This window comes from Lathamus discolor, chromosome 2 (assembly GCF_037157495.1).
Source record: "Lathamus discolor isolate bLatDis1 chromosome 2, bLatDis1.hap1, whole genome shotgun sequence".
Taxonomy (NCBI): Eukaryota; Metazoa; Chordata; class Aves; order Psittaciformes; family Psittacidae; genus Lathamus; species Lathamus discolor.
The window spans coordinates 33,891,864-33,913,246 of record NC_088885.1 but is presented as its reverse complement, the minus strand read 5'-3'; the positions used below and the strand labels follow the sequence as shown (position 1 = coordinate 33,913,246).

The following is a 21,383-nucleotide window of genomic DNA, read 5'->3' as shown; positions in this document are numbered from 1 at the left end:
CTAACACTTAACAACCATTTTTATTTATAGATAAATACACAGATGCAGTGTAAAAAGCCTGACTGGTTTCCTTCAAGGTTATGTAGAAAAAAATACTTAGTCTTTCCAATTTTACTCAGTGTTTCCCTGAGTTCATAACACAGGAGATTCCTCTAAAATACTGAAAATGCAAAGTTTTTGCAGCTGCAAATATTTGCCCATTGTTGTGATCTTGTAAATATTTATATGCTTATTTAGCAAAAGTATTTATGTTATTTGACTGAAGTCAAGTACAAATTCTGATGCATGATGAAAAGAGGTACTCATATGTTTACTTAGAAATTGCTGTCAAGAAGATGATTCCAGCCCCTCTTGCCCATTTGAAGTGTGTTTCAATCATTATTTTCAAATGAATGCCATGTATTAGAATGCATTTATGCTAGGGCAACAGCTCCCCTGTGGTTTCTTACAGACCAAAGATATTCAACTGCTTTGTTCAATTTCATACTTTGCATGCACACTTTAGACTTGTAAAAGTTATAGGTAGAGCCCATGGGAATTTTTTTCTGTTATGAAAATGTATAATATTCCTAACTGTAGGAAATGTGTTAGTTTGTACAAAATAGAGAAAAATATGGTCTATAGTAGAAATTAATCCTTTTTTCTTTTTCCAGTAGAAAACTCCATATGTAATAGTTTCACAGAATCATAGGATGGTTTGGATTGGAAGGGACCTTAAAGCTCCTCCAGTTCCAAACCACTGCCATGGACGGAGTACACCTTTCACTAGACCAGGTTGCTCAAAGCCCCACCCAACCTGGCCTTGAACACTGCCAGGGGTGGGGCAGCCACAGCTTCTCTGGGACAACCTGTTGCAGTGTCCCACCACCCCCATAGTAAAGAATTTCTTCTTAATATCTAATCTAAATCTACCTTTTTTCAGTTTAAAACTGCTCAAGCCCTCTGATCATCTTCCTGGCCTTCCTCTGGACTCACTCAAGGAGGTCCCCGTCCCTCTTGTGTTGGGGGCCACAGAGCTGAATGCAGCACTGCAAGTGAGGTCTCATGAGAGCAGAGGGGCAGGATCACCTCCCTCGACCTGCTGGTCACGTTTCTTTTGATGCAGTCCAGGGTACGGTTGGTTTCTGGGCTGTGAACGCACACTGAATGTGGCTCATGTTGAGGTTCTCAGCAGCCACCACCCCAAGTCCTTCTTCTCAGGGCTGCTCTCTAACCATTATCCACCCAGCCTGTTTCAATAGTAATAGTACTCCCACTCTATAAACCCATTCTTTAAAGCCAAAAATCATTGAGTAATGTATTTTATTGTGCAACTTCCTTTGCATTTCAACTAAAGACATTTTGCAGTTTTGGACTCAAGACTATCTGGCTGTTTATGGAGGCATATGAATAATACATGTACAGCATCTACAAGTACTGGATGCTGCCTATTTATTTTAGAAAAGTATATTAATGAATGAATTAATTTTAATTAGTTGTATAGGATGACTAATGCCATATGTAACATTACTTAATGAACCCCTTAATGATAATAATTATGAAAAGGGCAACATCCTAAGTCGCAAAGCAAGAAAGACATTGTCATGAACTGGTGAATATAGTTCTACTCTAGTGCAGCCTACTGAATGGACAGCATGTAAAAATCCCCCATACACCAAAAAGCAGTAAAATATGTAGGCTTTTATATCTCCTACCAGAGTTGGAAATTCAGGTTTCTTTTAGATGAGCTTGGTGATAGCATACAGACAAGATGCTATTCTAGGAGATATAATGAACAGGCTTTAAGAGGAGGGAGTTGTTACATCTTATTTTCTTTTTCTGCTTATAAAGAGTGTGCAATGTCATAATTTTCCTTGATTTTATTTTATTCATCGTACATTGGGCACTTCATGCTTATTTTTTCTTACATTTAGTCCAAGCTACACACATGTGTTGCCAGTCCTTGTTCCTCTGTCTCTGTGGTTTTATTACTATGGCAAGTATCAATTTATCAATCAATTCTGCAATTGTAGTTTTTAGATGCCTATGACTGTTTTTGCTGTTGTGCGCTCACATAAATAGTGTAAATATCTGCTCAAATATTGTGACACTGATCATTATTAAAGACCTTGTAGCTTATTATAAAACTGTAATAAATCTACTGGCTTGTACTTGTAAAAGTACTTGCATGGCTTTTAGTCCAGTTGAGGGTAAAATGCTGTTGTTTGGATCTTCCATGCTCATGTGCTTACAGCTGCTACTAACGAAATGGTGGTAAGATGTTAGTACCTGTGTGATAAGTTTAGTGGCGCAGTTCTGCGTATGTTCTGTACAGCAGAGAAGGTTGTGCAAATACTATTATTAAGATTAATGTAAATGGTCTTTCAAAGATTTTTTTTTATATACTGACAAGCTAAAAGGAGCTGCTAGGAGCACGTTAAGGTCAGGATTCTTCTTACCCAGTCTGAGACATTTACAATGGAAATTTTTAGAGCTTAACTGATCACCTGGGACCCTTTATCATCATTGGAGAGGAACTGATGGCTTTGGGGCATGCTTATTATTAACTGCTTTTGGAAAAGTGAAGTCAAGTCCTACAATACCTGGACTCTTTTGATTTTACCTGCATTGATGGTAAGGATAACTCTGCATCTACAACGTGAGCATCCAGATTTAGTGAGATAAGCCCTGTAGATGGTGAGGTCCCATAATGCAGTCCTCAGAAGCCTCAGCTCTGCCTTTGCACACAGCTGGTGGATTTGGTGACCGTCTGATGTGGGAGTGGAATTGGCTGTATTTCCAAGCCCAAGAGGGGACTCTGAGGCACGTTTAATGAATACAGGGAAAACTGACATCTTGACATATGACAGTCTGTTTCATTAGAAGTCAAAAGGAGCAGGCTTCTGTCTCTAGAAAGGAGAATTCCCTCAGAGTATTAGGATTGCGGATGAGTGCTCTGTGTAAGGTGGTTCACATCCACGTACCCTGCTACATCTGCATGTGGGTGGTAAAGCTCTCCTGCAGTGGGAGGACTTAAAACTGTGTCACTTGACAGTAAACTGGGCCAAACAAAATAAGATTTGATCTAAGATTATGAACCTCTCTTGCTGAGGGGAGCCCTACACTGCTGCCCTGATATAAGAACTGTTTCTACATTGAATGCAATGTTCAGTGTGTTTGTTCCAATGTGTTCCTTCTCCCACATACAAGATTTAATTGCTTCACTACAAAATGTGCTTCTTACTCTTTCCCTCTGATCAATGCTTTCTCACATGCTGGAGAAGATTAGGTTGTACATAAGCCTTGGGCTGTCATTCTGCACCACAGAGAATGCTAAAAGTAAACCTTTTTTACTGTTTGCCTTTATCTCTCTTGGTGGGACATGCCTTCTGGCACTCAGAATGGCAATTACTAGAAATTTATTCCTAGTAATGAATAGTGTTAGCACCATGGTTAATGCCAAGTAGAATGCCAAATATGCTTGCTTCCTTGCTCACTCCTGACTTGCCGACACCTGAGAAAGGTGGTTACATACCCTCAGTGTTCAATTTATGCTAAAATTGTAACTAGTCAGTTTGAAGGTTGGTAAGCTGTTTGGGGGGGGGGGGGGTGCTAGGGCATGACTGTAATATATGCAGGATGAAAGTAACTTGAGACTAATTTCTTCCTATAACTCATCTCTGGCAACATTCTTTGAAGGAAATTTAATACATCATCTTTGTTGTATGTAACATCTGTTTTGTTAAAAATAGGGCAAAGTTATAATAGGATTTGATCACCCTGACTGGAGTATTGTAAAGAAGGGGCCAGGCACAAAACTGCTGATGCTCAAATCAGGGGGCAAGCTAGTTAGCTTCCCTGACATCAAGGGAACGAATTTTTAGAAAGCCGTTCATGGATATCTGACAAACAGCTTGAAAAGGATGCCAAACCCTCAGGGTTTCTATCATAAGCCTTAAAACATATTTGCGTATTTTTTTGCATAGAAACAGGAGCTCTCTCTCTGCTGACAAACTGCAGAACTAAAAGGATGCAAAATCCCTACCTAGTCCAAAGGGCTGTGAGGGGGAACTTCATAATCAGAATTCAAATGTGTGCAACAGATTAGGAAAATTACTTCTGCCATAGGGATCCCCCAAAAGGGATTTCTGCCATATCTGAGAGAGACCCGCAAATCCTGAGCAGATTGGTAAGCAAAATCTATCTGCCATTAAAAAGCTTGTTTTCTTCTCCAGGCATTTCTGATGTGAAAATAGCTCACTGACATCAACAGATCACACAGATTAATGTTAAGGTGCTACTGCTTAGTTTTCTTGGTATCAAATGCACTTTTTCCTGGCAGTTTTGGTTTCTCTTTCTCAATTGAAAACAATGCAATCATGAATAGAACCAGAGGAAGAGAGAAACAAAGAAATTGTATTCCTCCTCGTACAGCCAGTGCACCCAGTGGTCCAGTTTCCTAGGAGTTTCATGTCCTTCCTAGATATACCATTTACTGTGAGTTGTTGTGCATTGAACCAGGAGTCCCTGGGCCTTGGAAGGACTGCAGGGCACATGGCCGGGAGGGGCAGCTCTGTTGAAGTGCAGGACCTATGACAATGTGAGCTGGACTGGTTTAATTCCTGCGTGAGGGCTTCAGCTAGGAGTTTGACTGGGAAGTGTTAGCATCTGTGGTGTGGCCCACACACAAATACAGGTGCTCTGGCCCCTTTGGCATCGCTCACGCTGCTCTTACTTCTGACGTTTTCATTGAGTGGTTTCCTTTTCTGATTTCAAATATTATTCTTTTCTTCCATTGAATGAAAATGTTTGCAAGGACAACAAAGCACTGTGCTTTTATCATTTTGGGGAGAAAGCTGATGACTGCAGAGGTATTCATGATGGGTGAAAGCACAGTATAATTTTTAGCATATAAATTCACTCTCTGGTCATCCACCCACCCAGACAGTAATGTGGGTGGAGTTCTCAACATATTAGCAGAGAGTTGCCATTTAAATTTCCCATGCATCAAGCCAACAATAGACTCCCATTGTGTATACATGGCACTGCCATTGATCTGATTGATTTGGGGGTTCATGTGGTCAGTGATGTGTGAATTAATAGGAAAGGCAGTTAACTCTTTTCATGAATGTCTCTGTTAGTCAGGACTGTCTTTGAAATAAAGTGCTAATCAGTATTGATAGAGTTAGATGACAGCCTGTAATGTTTACGAAGTTAGAAAAGAAATTAAATATCTGTGACTTAAATTACAGATTTGTACATGAGTGGGGTTTTAAACTGTAGAAAAAGTTTGGTATCCTATGTTCTTTAGAGATCTGGCTGCATTTCTGTATTATGTGACTTTTTATCTCTTTACTTGTCATTTTCAAGGCTGACATAACAGTAACGAGGTTGACAGAGATTTAAAACAGAGTGTACATGGCTTCACATCACTATGCTACAGAGAATTGTGTTTAAGATTAAATAGAGGGGCAGCCAGCTCAGAAGCTCCGAAGAAATGCTTTTGCCAAGTTTGTGTGGTTGGAGTCAAATCAGGAATATTGGGCATTTCTCCTGCCTCTTGGAAAGATGATCTGAGCATGAGACTGTTGGCAAAGCAGTGTGCTGCTTCGTTAAAGAGAAGCTCAGGTTTGCTGGGTTCTCTGGTTTTGTACCTAGTTTGCAGCTTTATGCGGGAATGGCCCAGCTTTCCCTGGAAAGGGTGGAGGAGATTCCTGGGCACCCTAGCTTGGTGAGGGTGCTCCCCAGAGGGATGAATATGTGAAGGATATTGGGACTGAGCTGGTGGTCTCTGTGGGGCTGTACCAGTGGAACTGGAGGGATCCTGGCATGGCAGCCATTCAAAGCACCTGCAGAAGCAAAAGCTATCATGTTTCCAATTTTGCAAGCAATATTATTACTTGTCTAAGATGTATGGGGCTGTTTGGGGCAGATCTGATTCTTGTACTTCAAATTGAAATCCTTTTGTGGATCTGGGCCCTGCAGTCTGGTAGAGCTGCTGACACTGATGAAAATCAAAAGACTTTAGCTTCAGTGTGTAAAAGCATTAAAGCATTATTCTGAGCAGCAGACGAAAATGGGTTTACTTCACATAGGTAGTTTTCTAATAAAGGTCATTTGAAAATATTCCCCGTTTGGTGATATTCTGGTCTAACTCCTTGAAATAAAAATTGTGGAACAAATATTCTGCTTTCTACAATGTAAGTATAGTCCAAAGGCCAGTATTTCTACAGAAATATGTTTGTAGCAGTTTTAGAAATGCTGGTTTTGATATAATTATTTGTTTTTTTCAGTAAATAAGGAAAACATTTATTTCTGTTTTCACCTTGGTTTACGTAATTTTCTTTCTAGCAGAGTCAAAATGTCAGACAAAAGTGATTTAAAAGCGGAACTTGAGCGCAAAAAGCAGCGCTTGGCTCAAATAAGAGAAGAAAAGAAACGGAAGGAGGAGGAAAGGAAGAAGAAAGAGGTAAATATGCAGAAGTGTCTTTTAGATAGCTCACACTTGCAGAAGGGGCTTGCTGAGGTTTGTGACATCTCAGTATTGTATACCCCAAGCTATCTGTCATTTGGAATGAGATACTCAAACCCAGTGTAACCTTAAAATCAAAATGCTTATTTTCAGTCAAGAAAGTTAGGGTGTGGGAATTGCTTTTAAAACCAATGGACTGTCAGATGACAACAGTTCAGACAACATGATACATATGTGTGTGTAGAAAGAAAAAGCGATTTGCCACAATGCTTTTTCCTGACCTCTTCTTCAATGGAAAGGGAGTGGAGAGTAAGGAAAGATAGAAAGAGGGCTCACGTTTTTTTCAAGCCATTACAATCTAAGTGTGTATTTTTGAAGACTAGTTTGATTACTAGCTAAGGTAACAGATTTACAATTATTGTTCTCCACCAAAGTAAAACATAATTGCAATTGCATCCTCATCTTCTGGCATGGGTGCATCTTTCAGTTCTGTTAAAGTTTGATTGACATATTAGTTTATTTGTCCTTGACAATATGCATTAGGTTTTTCATTAAGGGATTTGTACTTCTTTTTATTCAGTCACTTAGTGGAATAGAGGTGAGAATTGACAGGGAGTGGATATTCATTTTCATGCAAAGTCAGAGAAGCATTAAGTGATTATGTTTCCTTTCCTTCAAATGTCAACACTCACTATAGTTTAAAGCACCTGTTATCCTTTACTAATAACTGGTTTCCTTTTAAACTGACACTTTAATATTGTACATGAATTTCATGGAATTACTGTGAAAATGTGATGTGATCCAAGAAATCAGTGTTCCAGTTGTAGCTGTCTTTTTAATCTTTGTTCATTTGAGCCATTTTTGTGCAATTACCAGCCCACCCCACCCTGAGTCTCTTGGAGGCACTGGGGGAGTCCTCTGTAAGCAGAGCTTTAAACATTAACATTTTCAGTCTTCATTACTAGCCTGTTAATGAATTAGAGGGAAAGGAGACAAGCTAATGGACCAAGGAAGCTATTAAGTCCTTTCCTTTGTTCCCTGCCTCTGATTTTATGCCTCATGGAGATCTTGTGGTGGCTGGAACTTTGCACTGGCCCAGATAGCCAGATCCAGCTTGGGACACGCAGCTCTGCAGGTTATGCTGCAGTGCCTAACTGTGGCATTGTAAATGGGGTGCAGTGAGACGTCTAATGGCCTCCAGGAGTGAAGTCTAACATTCACTTAAGTGCTTAGCCATGTATGCTGGTGCAGAAGAGTTACCTACCACCCTGTGTACTGAGATACTTCAGGCTAGCTCATGGGAAGAGCTGAGCACAGTGATAAGCCTGAACTTTGTAAAAGCAGTGTTCTTCTGTATCCTGGCCATGTTCAAACTGGACTACATAGGGATGCTTCTGAAATTCAAGGTTTTCTGTTGTGCCTGCACCAACATCAGCTCTAGTCTGATGCGCTGTGAGAGTCTTCTGTGCCCCACACTCTGGTTTCAGCAGAACAGAAAACCTTTCTGTGTGGAGGTTGGGTAGGATCAGCTGATTTAGAAGCTGATGCTATGCAACATAGGTTCCACAGTACAAAGGCAGATGCCTCCAACATTCTCTGTAAGAACTATGCTGGGATTGCTGCGTTTGAGACATGACAGAATGATAGACATGACCACTTGCATTTTGTTTTACTTGCATTACTGATTACCACACTAGACTAACAAAGTGAGATATGGGTTCAGTTCCCTCATCTGCTTGGGAGAAGGGCCACAAGACTGCTTTTTTAAAAGATATGTTCTAACCACTAGGCAGGAGTATTGGTGTTTTCCTTGACCCTACTAGATTGGGGAAGGATGAGTCAAATATAAGGGATTCTGGCTAATGCAGATGTTGCTCCTCCTGTTTCTAGGTCCCAGTAGACCAGAGCGGGAGGAGTCTAATGTGTGGAAGCTCCAAGGAGGTACAGATACTGAAGTAAAGAGGGAGGGGTCTTGTGAACCATTAATTTTGGCTGTTGGTGCCCAGAGCTGCCAAAATCCTATTTCAGACACGTTAGTCCTTTCCTTTGTTTCTGTTAGATGCTGAAGTTTATGAGAAAGTATTTTTATAGTTAACAAGTGCTTGGGAGCAAATGTGGGCCCTTAAGGTACATCACCGAAGCCCAGTGAAATTTTATTTCTTGATCCTGGAGGAAGTAGGAAGGGGCCATTTTTATTCAGGGTAATTATATATCTTATTTTATGGTCAGCTTTTACATTAGCTGGATAAGTTGCATCTGATGAGTGAGAGGCAGAAGATTTCCATTGGTTTGCAGTAAAAATCCTTGCAAATATCCTTGCAAAGATCAGTTTTTCCATGCATTCAGGGAAAAATTTTGTTAGATATATACAGCATAAATTATCTAAATTATAAATTATCTAAACCTGTCTAAACGAATTTCAAAGGGCACCTAAGCAATGGTGCATGTATTTTCCACACATAATTGGTAGAGCTGATTATACGTGGATAAAACTTTTTTGTATTGTTTTGTTTTGTTTTGCTTTGCTTTGTTTTAACTCAGGCTGATCTACAGCAAAAGAAGGAGCCAGCTCAGGAAGATTCTGACCTAGACCGCAAAAGAAGAGAAACTGAAGCTTTGTTACAGAGCATTGGTATATCCCCAGAACCACCTCTAGGTATTTAAGAGAAGCACACTGTAAAGCATTCAGCTCTGCCACAATGAATGCATTCTTTCTCTTAAAGCATGCTTGGCTTTTTTGATTTTTGGCTGTAGTAGTGAAGTGAACTCTTCTGTTTGAATGCCTGCCATATCATACACATATACCAGCTCATGGCATTTTCGAGTACTTGTCATTGCCTGAAACATCTGTTTCTTTTCTTCAAGAAAATTTTGTGAACATAATGCAGATCAAGTTTGCATACCAGCAGTGATTTCTTTTCTGATGGACTTTATTGTCTTCTATCACATTTATCTGATGACCCATGAAATATTATTATCAATGCTGCAGTTCATTAGTCCCAAATTTTGTTCCAAAAATTCAGATTAAGGATTTGTTAAGGAAGGAAGAACGTAGTCATGCAGGAATTCCCATTGAAAAGTGAGAAATTTCCTTCCTGCCTTCACGCCTTCCTGCCTTCCTTCCTGTGGCTTCTTCTCCCTTGAATCCAGAATCACTCTCACTGTATTAGCTGAAACATTGGCTTCTCTGGAGGTATCAGGCCTTGTCATTAAATTCACTGGAGGTGAATCTAGGATTTTACCCCTAGACATTCTTGCCTGTAATATTTAGGAAGGACTCCAAATTTGACAAAATACTGAAGCCTTGATTTAGGGAAGCACCTTGTAGAGATGCTTGGGTGCATATACAAGTAGATTGTGACATTCTGAATTGGAATTTCAGTTAATAGCTTGCATGAGTCAATGTTAAACATTTATTGAGAAAAGTTACTATTTTTGTAAGTTATGATATAGTGACTGAGCTTTTAAATACCACTTCTCAGAAGAATTTTCTAACAGTAATGATTAGATTATTTTTATGTCATGAAATACATTTTGTAAATTTTATTGTGATATTATAAAATCAGATACCTTTTTAATGTTCTATCATTTAAAGCTCATTTTTATCTAAAAATGAAGATGTATTTACTTATCATATTATTAACTAAACACATATATTTGTGTTGCAAATTATCAATTCTTATCTTAGTTAATTATTTTGTGGCTGATACTGTCAAAACCACCTGAAAATTCACCTGTGAGATTGATCATTTTAGTTAAACAATAGTATTTTGTCTTCTATAAATTCCTTGTATATACACTCACAATTAATATACAAAGGAGGCTTTAATTCTGCCTTCACACATGCATGTGATACCTAGATCCCACTGTGAATATGGAATACAAAAACAGCCACGACATACCTGTGACCTGCCAAAGGGCTGTCACAAAGATGAATTAACTTTTCATGCTGCAGTCGTTTCTGTGACAGTCTCCAGTGAGAATCTGCATGAAATGTTTGACCACATGGAAAATCCACATCTCTTGGCAGGTCTGTCATTATACATTATAGAGCATAACAAAATAGTTTAAAGTTTTACTCCGTTAAATCTATAAAGGGAAATGCACATGATTTAAACCAAATGGAAAACTTCACTCTTGCATTAAACCCCCTTTTTTGTGTTTTATTCAATGTGGCTGCTTTGAAGAATACTTGATTAAGTACTGACTGGAGCCACCTTTGCATTTTTGAGAAATCATTTTAAAAGAAATCAGGGTATTTTTACTTTTTTATTTATTGTTTCCTTGCTGAAGAGCTTTAACATGGGCTGACCTTGAGCTATGAACTTCCTTTCCTGTTTCAGGAAATAAAACTGCCTTTGCATGAAATATGCTTCAAAAGCCCTGGCAAGCCAAAGAGAAAATAATTTCTAGAGCTTGGGCAAATAGTATCTAAAGGGAAACTTCCCTGAGTGTTGAAATCATGTCCCACCCAAAATGGAACCTTTATAAGAGCTAAATTACTTAAGAAAACGCAATCACTAAGCAAACTAATGTGTGTTCTCACTATTTTGGGGAAATGATTTTAACTTAGCTGAATTTCCTTATTTAGTTTTTTTTTTTTTTTTTTTTTAATGTCATTTCCACACTGCAGCCTTAGACCATCTCTAATGGGCACTGGCTTTTGAGTATATTCAAAATTTGGGAAGTATGCTTGTTCTATTGCCTATCTGGCTTTACCAGAAGAGTTCACTTAGTTTTTTGACAAGCCCCTGGTATTTCTTCATACCTTTAAAATCTTTTGCAAGCCAACTTTAAACTATACCCAAGAAAACAATTGCTATTTTATTTCCACAGGGAACTCCTCCATTGATTAGCTGTAGATTCCCTTTGGGCTTTCAGTCCTGTCTAAATTCATGTCAATTTTAACACTTCCAAAAGACTTAAAATTCACTTGACTCTCTTCCTTTTCTTTTTCTTTCCTTCCTTATTTGCTTTCACCATTTCAAACTCTCCCACTCATTCATCCACTATCATTTTGGTCCATTGGTTTTGATTTGTCTGACACTGCTCTTCATCAGTGCAGTCGCTGCATGTGTTAACATGGGATACCTGTTATTTTCATTATTTAGTCCCAACCCCTATGTCTCCCTCTTCGAAATCAGTGAGCACACCCAGTGACGCAGGCAGCCAGGACTCAGGAGATCTGGGACCCATTGGAAGGTAAGACACAGAGTCACTAGTGTTGAATAAATGTGGGTTGTTGTTTTTTTTCATTTTGCTCTTACTTCCCCATTTTTACCTTTGCTTCTGTAAATGAGAATGTGCTGTATCTGAAACTTTTGTCTCTTTATTTTCCACTGTATGTTACCATTCAGTAAAACTGCTATCATATGTGAGGTAAATAAATGCATGCAGCAATTAGATCTTAAGCCAAGAGCCCCAAACCTCATATTGGAAGCAAAAATTGAATCTATGCTTCTAAAATGCCCTAGAGAAAGCTGTCATACTGTGTGGAAATACACTAAGAGCAAGGGGAAGTGTCCAGTGGTAGAACCTGTTACCCATGTGAGTTACCTTTGTTCGCATAACTACTGCCCTTGAAGTGCTCCCACATATGCCTTGGGTTCTTGTGTGGTTGCTTATCACAATGTGTGCCACTGACAGTGTCAGGGAAGAGCTTGTACAGAAACAGGCTGAAACAGCCTGGGACACACTGGCAATTCTGCCTTGGAAATTGTGGATATGAGAAAGTTTAATGGAGAATGGGAGGGAAGCAGCTCTCTTCTTGTTGGAAAGGGGTTGTGGGGAGTGTTTAAGGCATGGGCACAAGAGCAACCTCCTTACCTTTGTTTGTATGGCTGAAATAGGAAATGAAGTGGCCAAAATAATTTCTTCTCTGGAGTAGAAAAGAAAGGATGATGCTGCTGGTAAAGGAGCATATGTTCAAGTAAGAAGAGGTGCAACAAACTTTAGTGTATGTTTTGAGAAAGGTAACATATTGTTCCTATGAGATCTTTACATATCAAACTAATTCAACACCAAGCTGAGCTGCCAGTGCGCCCAAATCTGCGAGCCAGGACTCTGCTAATGGCTTGAAAACACAGTGATTGTTGTCCGCAGTTAACAGTGCTCAGGAGTAGGCACCGTACCTCTACAGACACGAGCAGTAATGTGACAGAGCTTCGGGTCACCAGATTTTGTACCACACCAGCCTTCTGTTTAGAAAAATCACATTTCTGTAATTTGAAAGTAAGTTGTGTTCCCCTTCAGCCAGATGCAGACAGCATCAGTTGTGATGCGCAGGTTGCGCAGCTGCTGCTGAAATCTCCTCAGCCCTTCTCCCAGGTCTGCCCTCTGGAAGAAACAGGTTGCTAAGTACAAAAGCCCCAGCCTGTCTGATATAGCCGTTCAAAACACAGAAAATAGTATAATGTAATGCTACATTCATAAATAAATGCAGTAGATTTCAGCAAATCAAAGTACTTTGAGCAAACAAAAATTGGTTTTAAGTGAAGTATAGCTTGCTGCTCACCATAAAGTTATTTCCCACAGCCCTACATGAAGCTATGACAACACTGGCTGAAGACTTCTAAATTCCTGGTTTTCTTCTGAATTAATGGTGTAACTTCTTTACGGTTAAGGTAGCGAAATGCCTTTCAAAAGATTCATTTTGCTGGGACATACACTCACACTTTGACTCTGTCAATAACAAGCAATGAAAGCACATAACCATGTGTCCCTGTGGAGGAGAATGAGTTGATCCTCTTCAAAGCTCACGATGTACTGCATTGTGAGCTTTTGATTCAGGTCCATTTTCTGGCTAGTTGTGGCCATACTAGGAATTCAGTGGGAATCCCAAGACCTTGTTTGTAGTCCACCAGTTTGCTTGCCATCCTCTCAGGTGTTGAAAGGGTGAGCTGTATGTCACGAAGACCTCTTGCAGATGTTTGCCTGGAGTGATTGGTTTGTCGTAATTCAACAACATCTGGTGCAGGCATCGGTGAATCTCTTTAAGGTGTGGATAATATTGGGTGGCAATTAGTTGGGTTAGTGTGCCACAGGGTGCAGGAAGATGCTCTCAGTGCGTGTTTGTGTGAATGAGTGCACTCAAGCCTGTGTGTGATAGAGCAGTCAAACTTGGTGAGAAGGCTGTTGGTAGACCAACTTGGTGAGAAGGATGTTGGTAGACCTGTCATCACAGTGGGTAAACAGGATGAAACCACCTCAGCTGTTTTCTGAGAGATGCCTAGATGGTACTTCTGACTTCTTTTGAGTACAGCATGTGTTAATGCCTGTTTATCTCTAAAAGCAAGGTTATTCTGCTTCATTTTAATGTATCCTTCCATTTCAGTCTCTATTATAGAGGGCACTTTTGACAGATCCCTTGTCATGCCATCGTGCCTGAAAGATCTTCCCATTTTCCTCATTCTGCTGCAAATTTGCTGTACAACAGTAGACTGAGCACAGGCATTAGGGGAGAGCAGATTAGTTCCAAAGCTGCTAATGCCCCCGTCTCAGAGATCACAGCTTGTCTGTTATTGCTGCTAACGCTGCTGCAGAAATAACGAGCTCACCAAGCCTGGCAGAAATTCTGCATGCAGTCTGATTATTCATTGCTAATGTGTTCTCCAGAGGAAGATAAGGATATTAAAAGAAAAAAAGAGACCTGTGAAGTCATAGATTTTGGATCACTGTGGGAGAGAGGCCCTGTTGAAAGCTTCGAAGAAAGCAAGAGATCTTTGTATGTTCCCATTTGAGGCAGCAGTTTTGGGTGCAGAACTAGGTTGGGTTCATGATTCTGTGAGTTGTTGGCACTTCTGGTAGTTGTCAGACTTAATCTGTTTGCTGCAATATCATGAAGTATATCTATCTGAGGCATGTTTTTATTGGCAAGCACCTGTGGTTCCTTATGGAAGAGTGAGTGTAGTTTATCCAGAAATCCAGGTTTCTGACATCCACTTTTCAGGAAGGACAACTGATAAATTAGAGAGATTGGACAGTGTTAAGGAGCAATCATCCTGGAACTACAGACTTCACTCAATCTTACTTTGCAAGATGAAAACTAACTGGCAACTTGCTCACCAAGTGTAATAGGTGAGCAGAAGGTCTCCAGCAGGCAATGTGTATGAGCAGCAAAGTGTTCATCATTGAAGCTGGACAAATATAGACCCAGAAATTTTAATGGTGAGGCAAATAAAACACTAAAGCAATTTACCTGAAGAGTTTATTGGATCTTCTGTCACTGGACATTGCTCATTCAGGATAATGTGCCTGTCCAACAGGCAGATGACAGGTCAAACAACAATTCATTCAGAAAAGTCATACAGCTCTTTTGTTGCACAGGAAGAAAAGCTGCACGGTCACAATGGTCCCTTCTGCCATATGATCTATGGACTAGTAGTGCTGCTGTGCTGCAGGACTATTGTCCATTATCTCCAGCACAATAGCTAGGGCAACATTGTCCTTTCCCTGATGCCATTAAGCTTATTAGGAGAAGGTATGGGGCTGGCTGTGTAATGGCACTAAATTATGGAACCATTTCTGTCCTTGCAGCCCAGGCTTCTATAAGGGTTTTTTTAGTTGCTTGATCTTTAGTAGCACATTGCTATTTGTCATAGCCTTTTCACTAGGGATAACGCTGGGTTTCAGGAGCGTTCAAGCTTCCCTCTGAGCCGTAACAGCAACTGTAAGAATGGGCAGATGTTGGGTGAGTAACTGTGCTAGAAACTGCTGACAGCTTTCTTTGAGTGCTTTCAGCCAGACAGGGGAGACAACTTTTTTTTTTTTTTTTTTTTTGTGGTTTTGAGGATCAGTTCTGGGGAGGCAGAGGTGCCTCATGCTTTGATACTGGCAGATTGTACCGTAACTGTGTGCTTAAGGAATAAGATTGGTATGTGCTGCTCTTAGCTATCAGCAGGCTGCTCTGAATGCATTAGAGCCCTGCTGTTGCACATGGAGCAATTTGCCTGTCTCCACATTCTTCACACATTCCACTTCGCTTTTCTGATAGCTTGTGCTACACAGGTAGGACAGGAAGACTACCTCACAGCCTGAACTGATACCTATCTCTGAATGTGGGTTATTGATTCACAGTGTTTTCTGTTACCATGTATTCAGACATGACTCGTTTTCCACAAGACAATGTTGCAGATCCCATGAAGATTCTTTTTGGCATAGAGTGTGCTAGGCTCCTTGAGGATCAGTAGTTTGTTTGGTTTAGTATTTTGCATGCATTTTGCTAATGCCCAGTGTCCTGTTGCTGAATGTCACCTGATACAGATATGCACAACTGAAATGCAGATTCCAGCTAACAATATGAGTAAATGTTGTAGAGAAAGGGGCTGAGATAAAGATGTTTGCTGAGAGCTCCTGTGCTGTGGCACGGTGTGAAAAAGAAACTTGCCTCTTTGGAGCTATTAATATGCAGCTTCTTCATGACAACTGTATGGATCTCAGCCCTCCCTAGCAGATACTCTGAATTTTTGCTACCTTAGTATGCGGGAGAGGATGTACTATTATAGTACAGCTGCCAAGAAACAGTGCCCATGGAGACGTATGTTTTACGACTCAATAAATTTCATGTTCTCATCACTCACAGCCATGAACTATATATTTGTGTCCTCGGAGAGAGTACACAAGGGCAAAGCTTGTACAGTGCTTCAGAGCCAAGCAGTGCAATACCACGTCTTGTGGGCTGAGCAGCTCTCTACAAAAGCCCCAATACCCTGATACAGGTAGGGCGAGAGCCCTAGGGTTGGTCTACGCTTTGCATGCCAGCTAAGCATAAAATAGCAGGAATACATATGTGCTGGAAGGATGGACTGCTGTGGCTGGGTAGTTTTCGTGTGCTGCTACTAGCCTGTGCTGGTATGTATTCTTGTATTACCCAGGGGTGTCCATGTGTTCACCCTGGCATATTGCACACTTTGAGGAGTTCCGTTTGTGGACCAAGATGTGATTTATCTGTGTGGCCACTTTTCTCCCTATATCCTTCACTAGTCTTACACATTCCCAGTTAGCTTTTTTACCCTACGGTGGCAGGTTTGCATGGTAGCATCCCATTTATTGTTGAGCTGGGTTGTGTGTGTGTGCATGCAGTGAAGTCCCATGCATGCAGCACTTCTCTGCATTTTGAAACATGAGAATCCCATTAGCTGAGTATAAGGTTTCCATCTGCTCAGTAAACTGCACCAGGCTCAGCTGTCTTGGATGCCTAAAGGTTAATGGTTGCCTTTCTTTCTGCAACAGCTTCATCTGTGCCCTTTCACTTTCTAACTTGCATATTTTGCTGCACATATGTTTAGATACCTGATTATTTTGTGGGCTCTCATAAAGACAAAGATGATTGATAGGAAGCATTCTTCGTCTTTTGCTACCTTCTATCAGAGGATAGTTATTTCAGGGTGGTGCTTTCTCTGCTCTGAAATAAGGCAAGGTGGATTATTTTGTACCATTTCTTTTGCAGTCCGCTGGTTTTGGTGCATTTGGCTACAGCTACTCATTCCATAATTATTGTTCTTACTTGGATTAATTAATGATACCACAGTTTCAAACACAGATATGTGTCTGAAATTGCGCTGAAATTGGTTAGCTTCCTTCAGTGTAAGAAGTTACTTGCCGTAAAGCAGGGTCAGCCCTTACTTAGATGAAGCTGTAAATATTTAATGAAAGTTCCAGTGAGAATGAGTTTGAGCATAGCATCAAGTAGCAGATAAAAGAAAAGGCAGATAAAAGAAAAAGGGAAATAATTTCTCAAAGAGGTTTTGTAGCAGTAATATGCCGGTTTTGTAGCAGTAGTATGTCATAGAAGTTAGACCACTCTGTAATCATGATTGCCTCATCATCACTATAGTTTTTATCTCTAGATAAAATACAGTACATGGGAAGCAGAACAGCTGCCTGTAGTGCTGGAGAACTTTTCTCTGAGGAGCAGTATCACCTTTGACTTTGGCTGTTGGCATAACGTTTTGTCCAGTATGTCAGTTCATCTTGCAGTTAGTATGACCTCTGAGTGTTCCCTGCTGTGCTCCAGAGAACACAGTAGCAGCTGTCACATTAGGTTGGGTGTCCTTACTGATAGTTAAGAGCATGTCTTCTCTTGCATTCTATTTTGAAGTTTGCTGATAATATTAGTCTGCATTCATGTATGTTTTCATCAGATGTGATATGAGTTGCTTCCATTTACCATGCCCATTTTGAGGCATTTGGGTGTAAAAAGAAATACACTAGGATGTGTTTTCTTTCACGTTGATGTCCACCCTCAGTTTGTATTGGTCCAGTACAGGGAGAAACAGATGTAATTCCAGGGTTTTTTTTGTCTGAAGCTTATTGTTTACTCATTTTGTATTGTTATTGGGTGTTCCGCTTTATAATGCAGTATCTAAACACACACATGAGACGTGTTAATCCTGCATTGCTTCATGTCTGACTCAAATACAAACATTTCTTGCTTCTCAGATGAAAGGAAATAGATAGTTATGGAGCACCTGGGCACTGAGTGGGTCAGAGCATGCCATTATATTCACCCTTTTACAGCTTCATATTTAATCTTGCTCACTATCAGTCAAGTTCATTGGGTTTTTTTTAAAGAAAAAAGGCATCTGTAGTTGCATTGTTACCACATAATATTTTAAATCACAAAGATTTTGTTTTCTGATCTGTCATGAGCATGTCTAAATGTCACCAAAGTCTTTAAGTTCTGTGCTTTTTAGGCTTTTTGCCTGCAAAATCAAACTTGGCAACTCAGCTTTTATTTTCACTGTTTTAAACAGTTACTTACCTAGTACAGCAGTGTAACACAGTGACAAGCTGAAGAAAGAGTATCAGAATGCCATTCTTCCTTTTAAATATTTGCTTTGTTGTTTAATTAGACAAATGAAGTCAAAAGAAGAAGGTGGATCCTGGTCTCTATTTCATTTATACAGGAAGGTTGAATTATTATAGTAGATGATCTTTTGCAGTCCATGCAGCATTATTTCCTATCTTCTCTTTAACTCTAGAAAACATCTCTCATAGCCATTAACAAAACCATGTTTCTGTAAGATCTGCTAAATGTAACGTTATTGCCTAGGACTTAGCTACTTTATCATTAAGTAAATGCATTTCACAGGTTCTGTGCAATGATGCTGTTTTGTCATTGCTGCTCGGCTTTGCATTACCAGCATTTCATTGTGTTACCATGTTCACAAATGGTACGGATCCTTCTTCAATTGTGACCAGTACAAGTGGGCTTGTGTTGAGTTGCCTCAGGAGTAGCAGCCAAAACAGTAGCAGGGTTTTTTTATGGTGTCTTTTTTTTTTTAAGATCAGCTTTTATGTACAAAATGGCCTTTAAATGGCTGTTTTAACAGCATGTGTGTTTCATAAATGTGCTGAGCCAAAGGGAAGCACAGAACAGTCTTAACAACTCAGAGAGAGCAACAGAAAAGACTGAGGGAAAATATCTACATTATGGTGACCTTCACTTGAATGGTGTTTTACTCAGAAAAAAGGATTGTAACCCTAGGGACCACTGTATAGTGCAGACATGAGTCTCTCACAGTGGAGAGTTAAGAGAAATAGGCTGGTGGCTTGAGGCAAATGGCATAACCCATGGGATGCTGGTGTTGCTGCTCTTCTTTAGTGGCTTTGACCTTGATATGGGATGTTGCCATTACATGGTAAGGCAGAAATACACACCTCAGCTGTTAATTTTTTTCCAGTATAATTTAGCATGACACCATTGTCAGGATCTCTTGGCACACATGTTTTATCTTACAGTTTCCAACAGTGTTAGAGGCCAAATCGTGCCGTAAGCCTTCTTGACCTGAATCATGCTGGCATCTGCTGCCACTAAGGAGTGGCGCTGCCAGCTGACTCCCCCTGCCTGGGGAGACCCTGGCTATCTCAGCTTTCTTTATCCTACCTTTTAAAGCGATACTGCAAATTTCTCATGCTTTCTACCCCCAGCCCATTTACAGAACAGTGACAGGGTGGGCCGGTCCTCCTCCCATGAGCATGGGCTGCTCAGGATGGGTGCCTGCTTGTGCACATCATTGCTTGCCCTGCATAAGTTAGTATACAAGGATGGAGGAAGGCAGATTTATTGCAGTCTTTTCCCTCCTTTTGTCCCTGCACAAGAAGAACCACAACCCTTCTCCTTTATATTCAATTTATATTTAGCCCTAGATATCTGAAGGCTTTCCCTGCCAATTTTTTCTTAGCCTCTAAACATAAGCAGACACACCTTAGGGACTGATATTTGGCAGTTGCTTTCAAGTGTCTGTATGTCTGACCTAGAAAGTAGGGAGTGTTTTTCAGTGCATGCCAGTTACAAAGTCAGAATGGTCTGTATTAATTAGAATCATCTGCAATCCTTTTAGCATGTGAACCTGTGGCATCGTTAAGGATTTTCATGCTTTCATTCCTGAAGGATGGATAGAGGTCATTGCTCCAGATCTTTGATTATTTTTCTCATTAGCAAGCATCTCCATGCTATAAATTAAAGGAGAAGGAAAGATTGCCATTCCCAGGGTGCTTCGTAAAGTGCCTTGGAAACCTGAGCCTCAGCTGCATCCACAAGGAAATAATACTAATGTATAAAGCCCCACTTAACCATTTAGGTTATTTAGGTTATCAAACCAGCTGTAGTTACTTCTCTGTAGTTATTTCCAGACATATCATGAATGTATTTAGTCAGACAATCAGATGATTTTAAGGACTGAAACACTAATCCTCTTAAAACAAAACAACTCACTTGCTAAAGTCAGCTCAGCTTAAATAGCCCTCTTGCATAGAATTTCATCTTGATTTAATTAAATTATGTGTGATCACCTCCTATGTTAAACTGTTTAGCATAGTTGAACTGGTACAGTTTGTGCATGTAGATTTTTTTTTTTCTTCACTAGCCTATTAAAAAGCCCTTTAAGATATCCCTATTCACAATTTTATGTTTAATCTGGAAAAATAAAAGGAGGCTCTGAGTAGCTATTTCAGTAACTCTTTTTTTTTAGGAATTTTCTCCAAAGCTGTATTTTTTTTTCTTCATAAGCAGAACATTTTGTTTTTCCATTTAAAACTGATTTTGATCCTGAAATTTTATTTTCACTTATTTACTTTAATAATTCAAAATCAGAATAAAATTTCTGATCTGGTCTGTTGAAAGTCAGGTATTTGGGTCATGAAAACTTTTGACATTTTTACTGTTGATGTGAAGAAATGTTGATAACTCTCATACAGTGATCTCTTGTTTCAACCTATTTCTGGCAAAAATCTCATCCCCTCTGGAATGATTCTGCTGTTTCTAGCACCAAATGAATTCTATAAACAAAACTCTTTATCCAGCTAGTAGTTACTGGATTTTAGCACTGAAGGAAAAATGAAAATTTGCTGAAATCTGTCACCTTCTTCTTCAGCTGAATAATACAAGACCTAAAAATTGTAGGTTCCAGCCTTCGTGTTAGCTCTTTGACTCCTCTGAAAGGGTATGGATTGCCTTTTCTAGATTTGGCTAATAAATGTGACTGTCTTTTATGCAATTTTAACCAAAGCCTTACTTTGTATGTGTGTCCATCAACTCTGGATAAAGTGTCCTAACATGAGTACTGTGGTTCCTTTAAAGCATCTGCAGGAGCTGTTAATATGTCAAAACTTTTCCTGCCAAGTTCTTGCGTTGCATTTATGTTCATCTGAGTTCTATTCTGTTGTACATACTTACTCTTTGTATAAAAAATAAGATAAAAATACTGTTTTAAAAAAGAATATTCAGGGTTTGCTACAAAAACAAAAAACTTGTGCCTTTCCCCCTCTTGAACGTGTTTTTTATTACTGCACTTTCATAATGGCAGTTCATGCTATCCAGCACTTACAGTAAATCTGTGTCAGTTCACGGGCTGAGGAGAAGCTTCTAACTATTTGACCTTCATCCCTAGCAGATCCAGCCTGCTGCTCACAGTGACCCTCCTGGTAAATC

The 21,383-nt window shown here is 39.8% G+C and overlaps 1 protein-coding gene across 9 annotated transcripts in view; it reads left to right on the top strand.

Moving 5' to 3' along the window:
* Window positions 1-21,383, top strand: part of DYNC1I1 (dynein cytoplasmic 1 intermediate chain 1) — a 242,979-nt gene that overhangs the window by 60,394 nt on the left and 161,202 nt on the right. For 3 of the 9 annotated variants that reach the window (XM_065666334.1, XM_065666338.1, XM_065666333.1), the window contains 4 exons: window positions 6,331-6,448; window positions 8,342-8,392; window positions 8,993-9,107; window positions 11,563-11,653. In XM_065666334.1, coding sequence (XP_065522406.1) covers window positions 6,341-6,448; window positions 8,342-8,392; window positions 8,993-9,107; window positions 11,563-11,653 — 365 coding nt within the window. In that variant the 5' untranslated portion in view covers window positions 6,331-6,340. The remainder of the gene's footprint in view (window positions 1-6,330; window positions 6,449-8,341; window positions 8,393-8,992; window positions 9,108-11,562; window positions 11,654-21,383) is intronic. The other 6 variants (XM_065666339.1, XM_065666342.1, XM_065666341.1 and 3 more) reach the window with 4 other exon arrangements.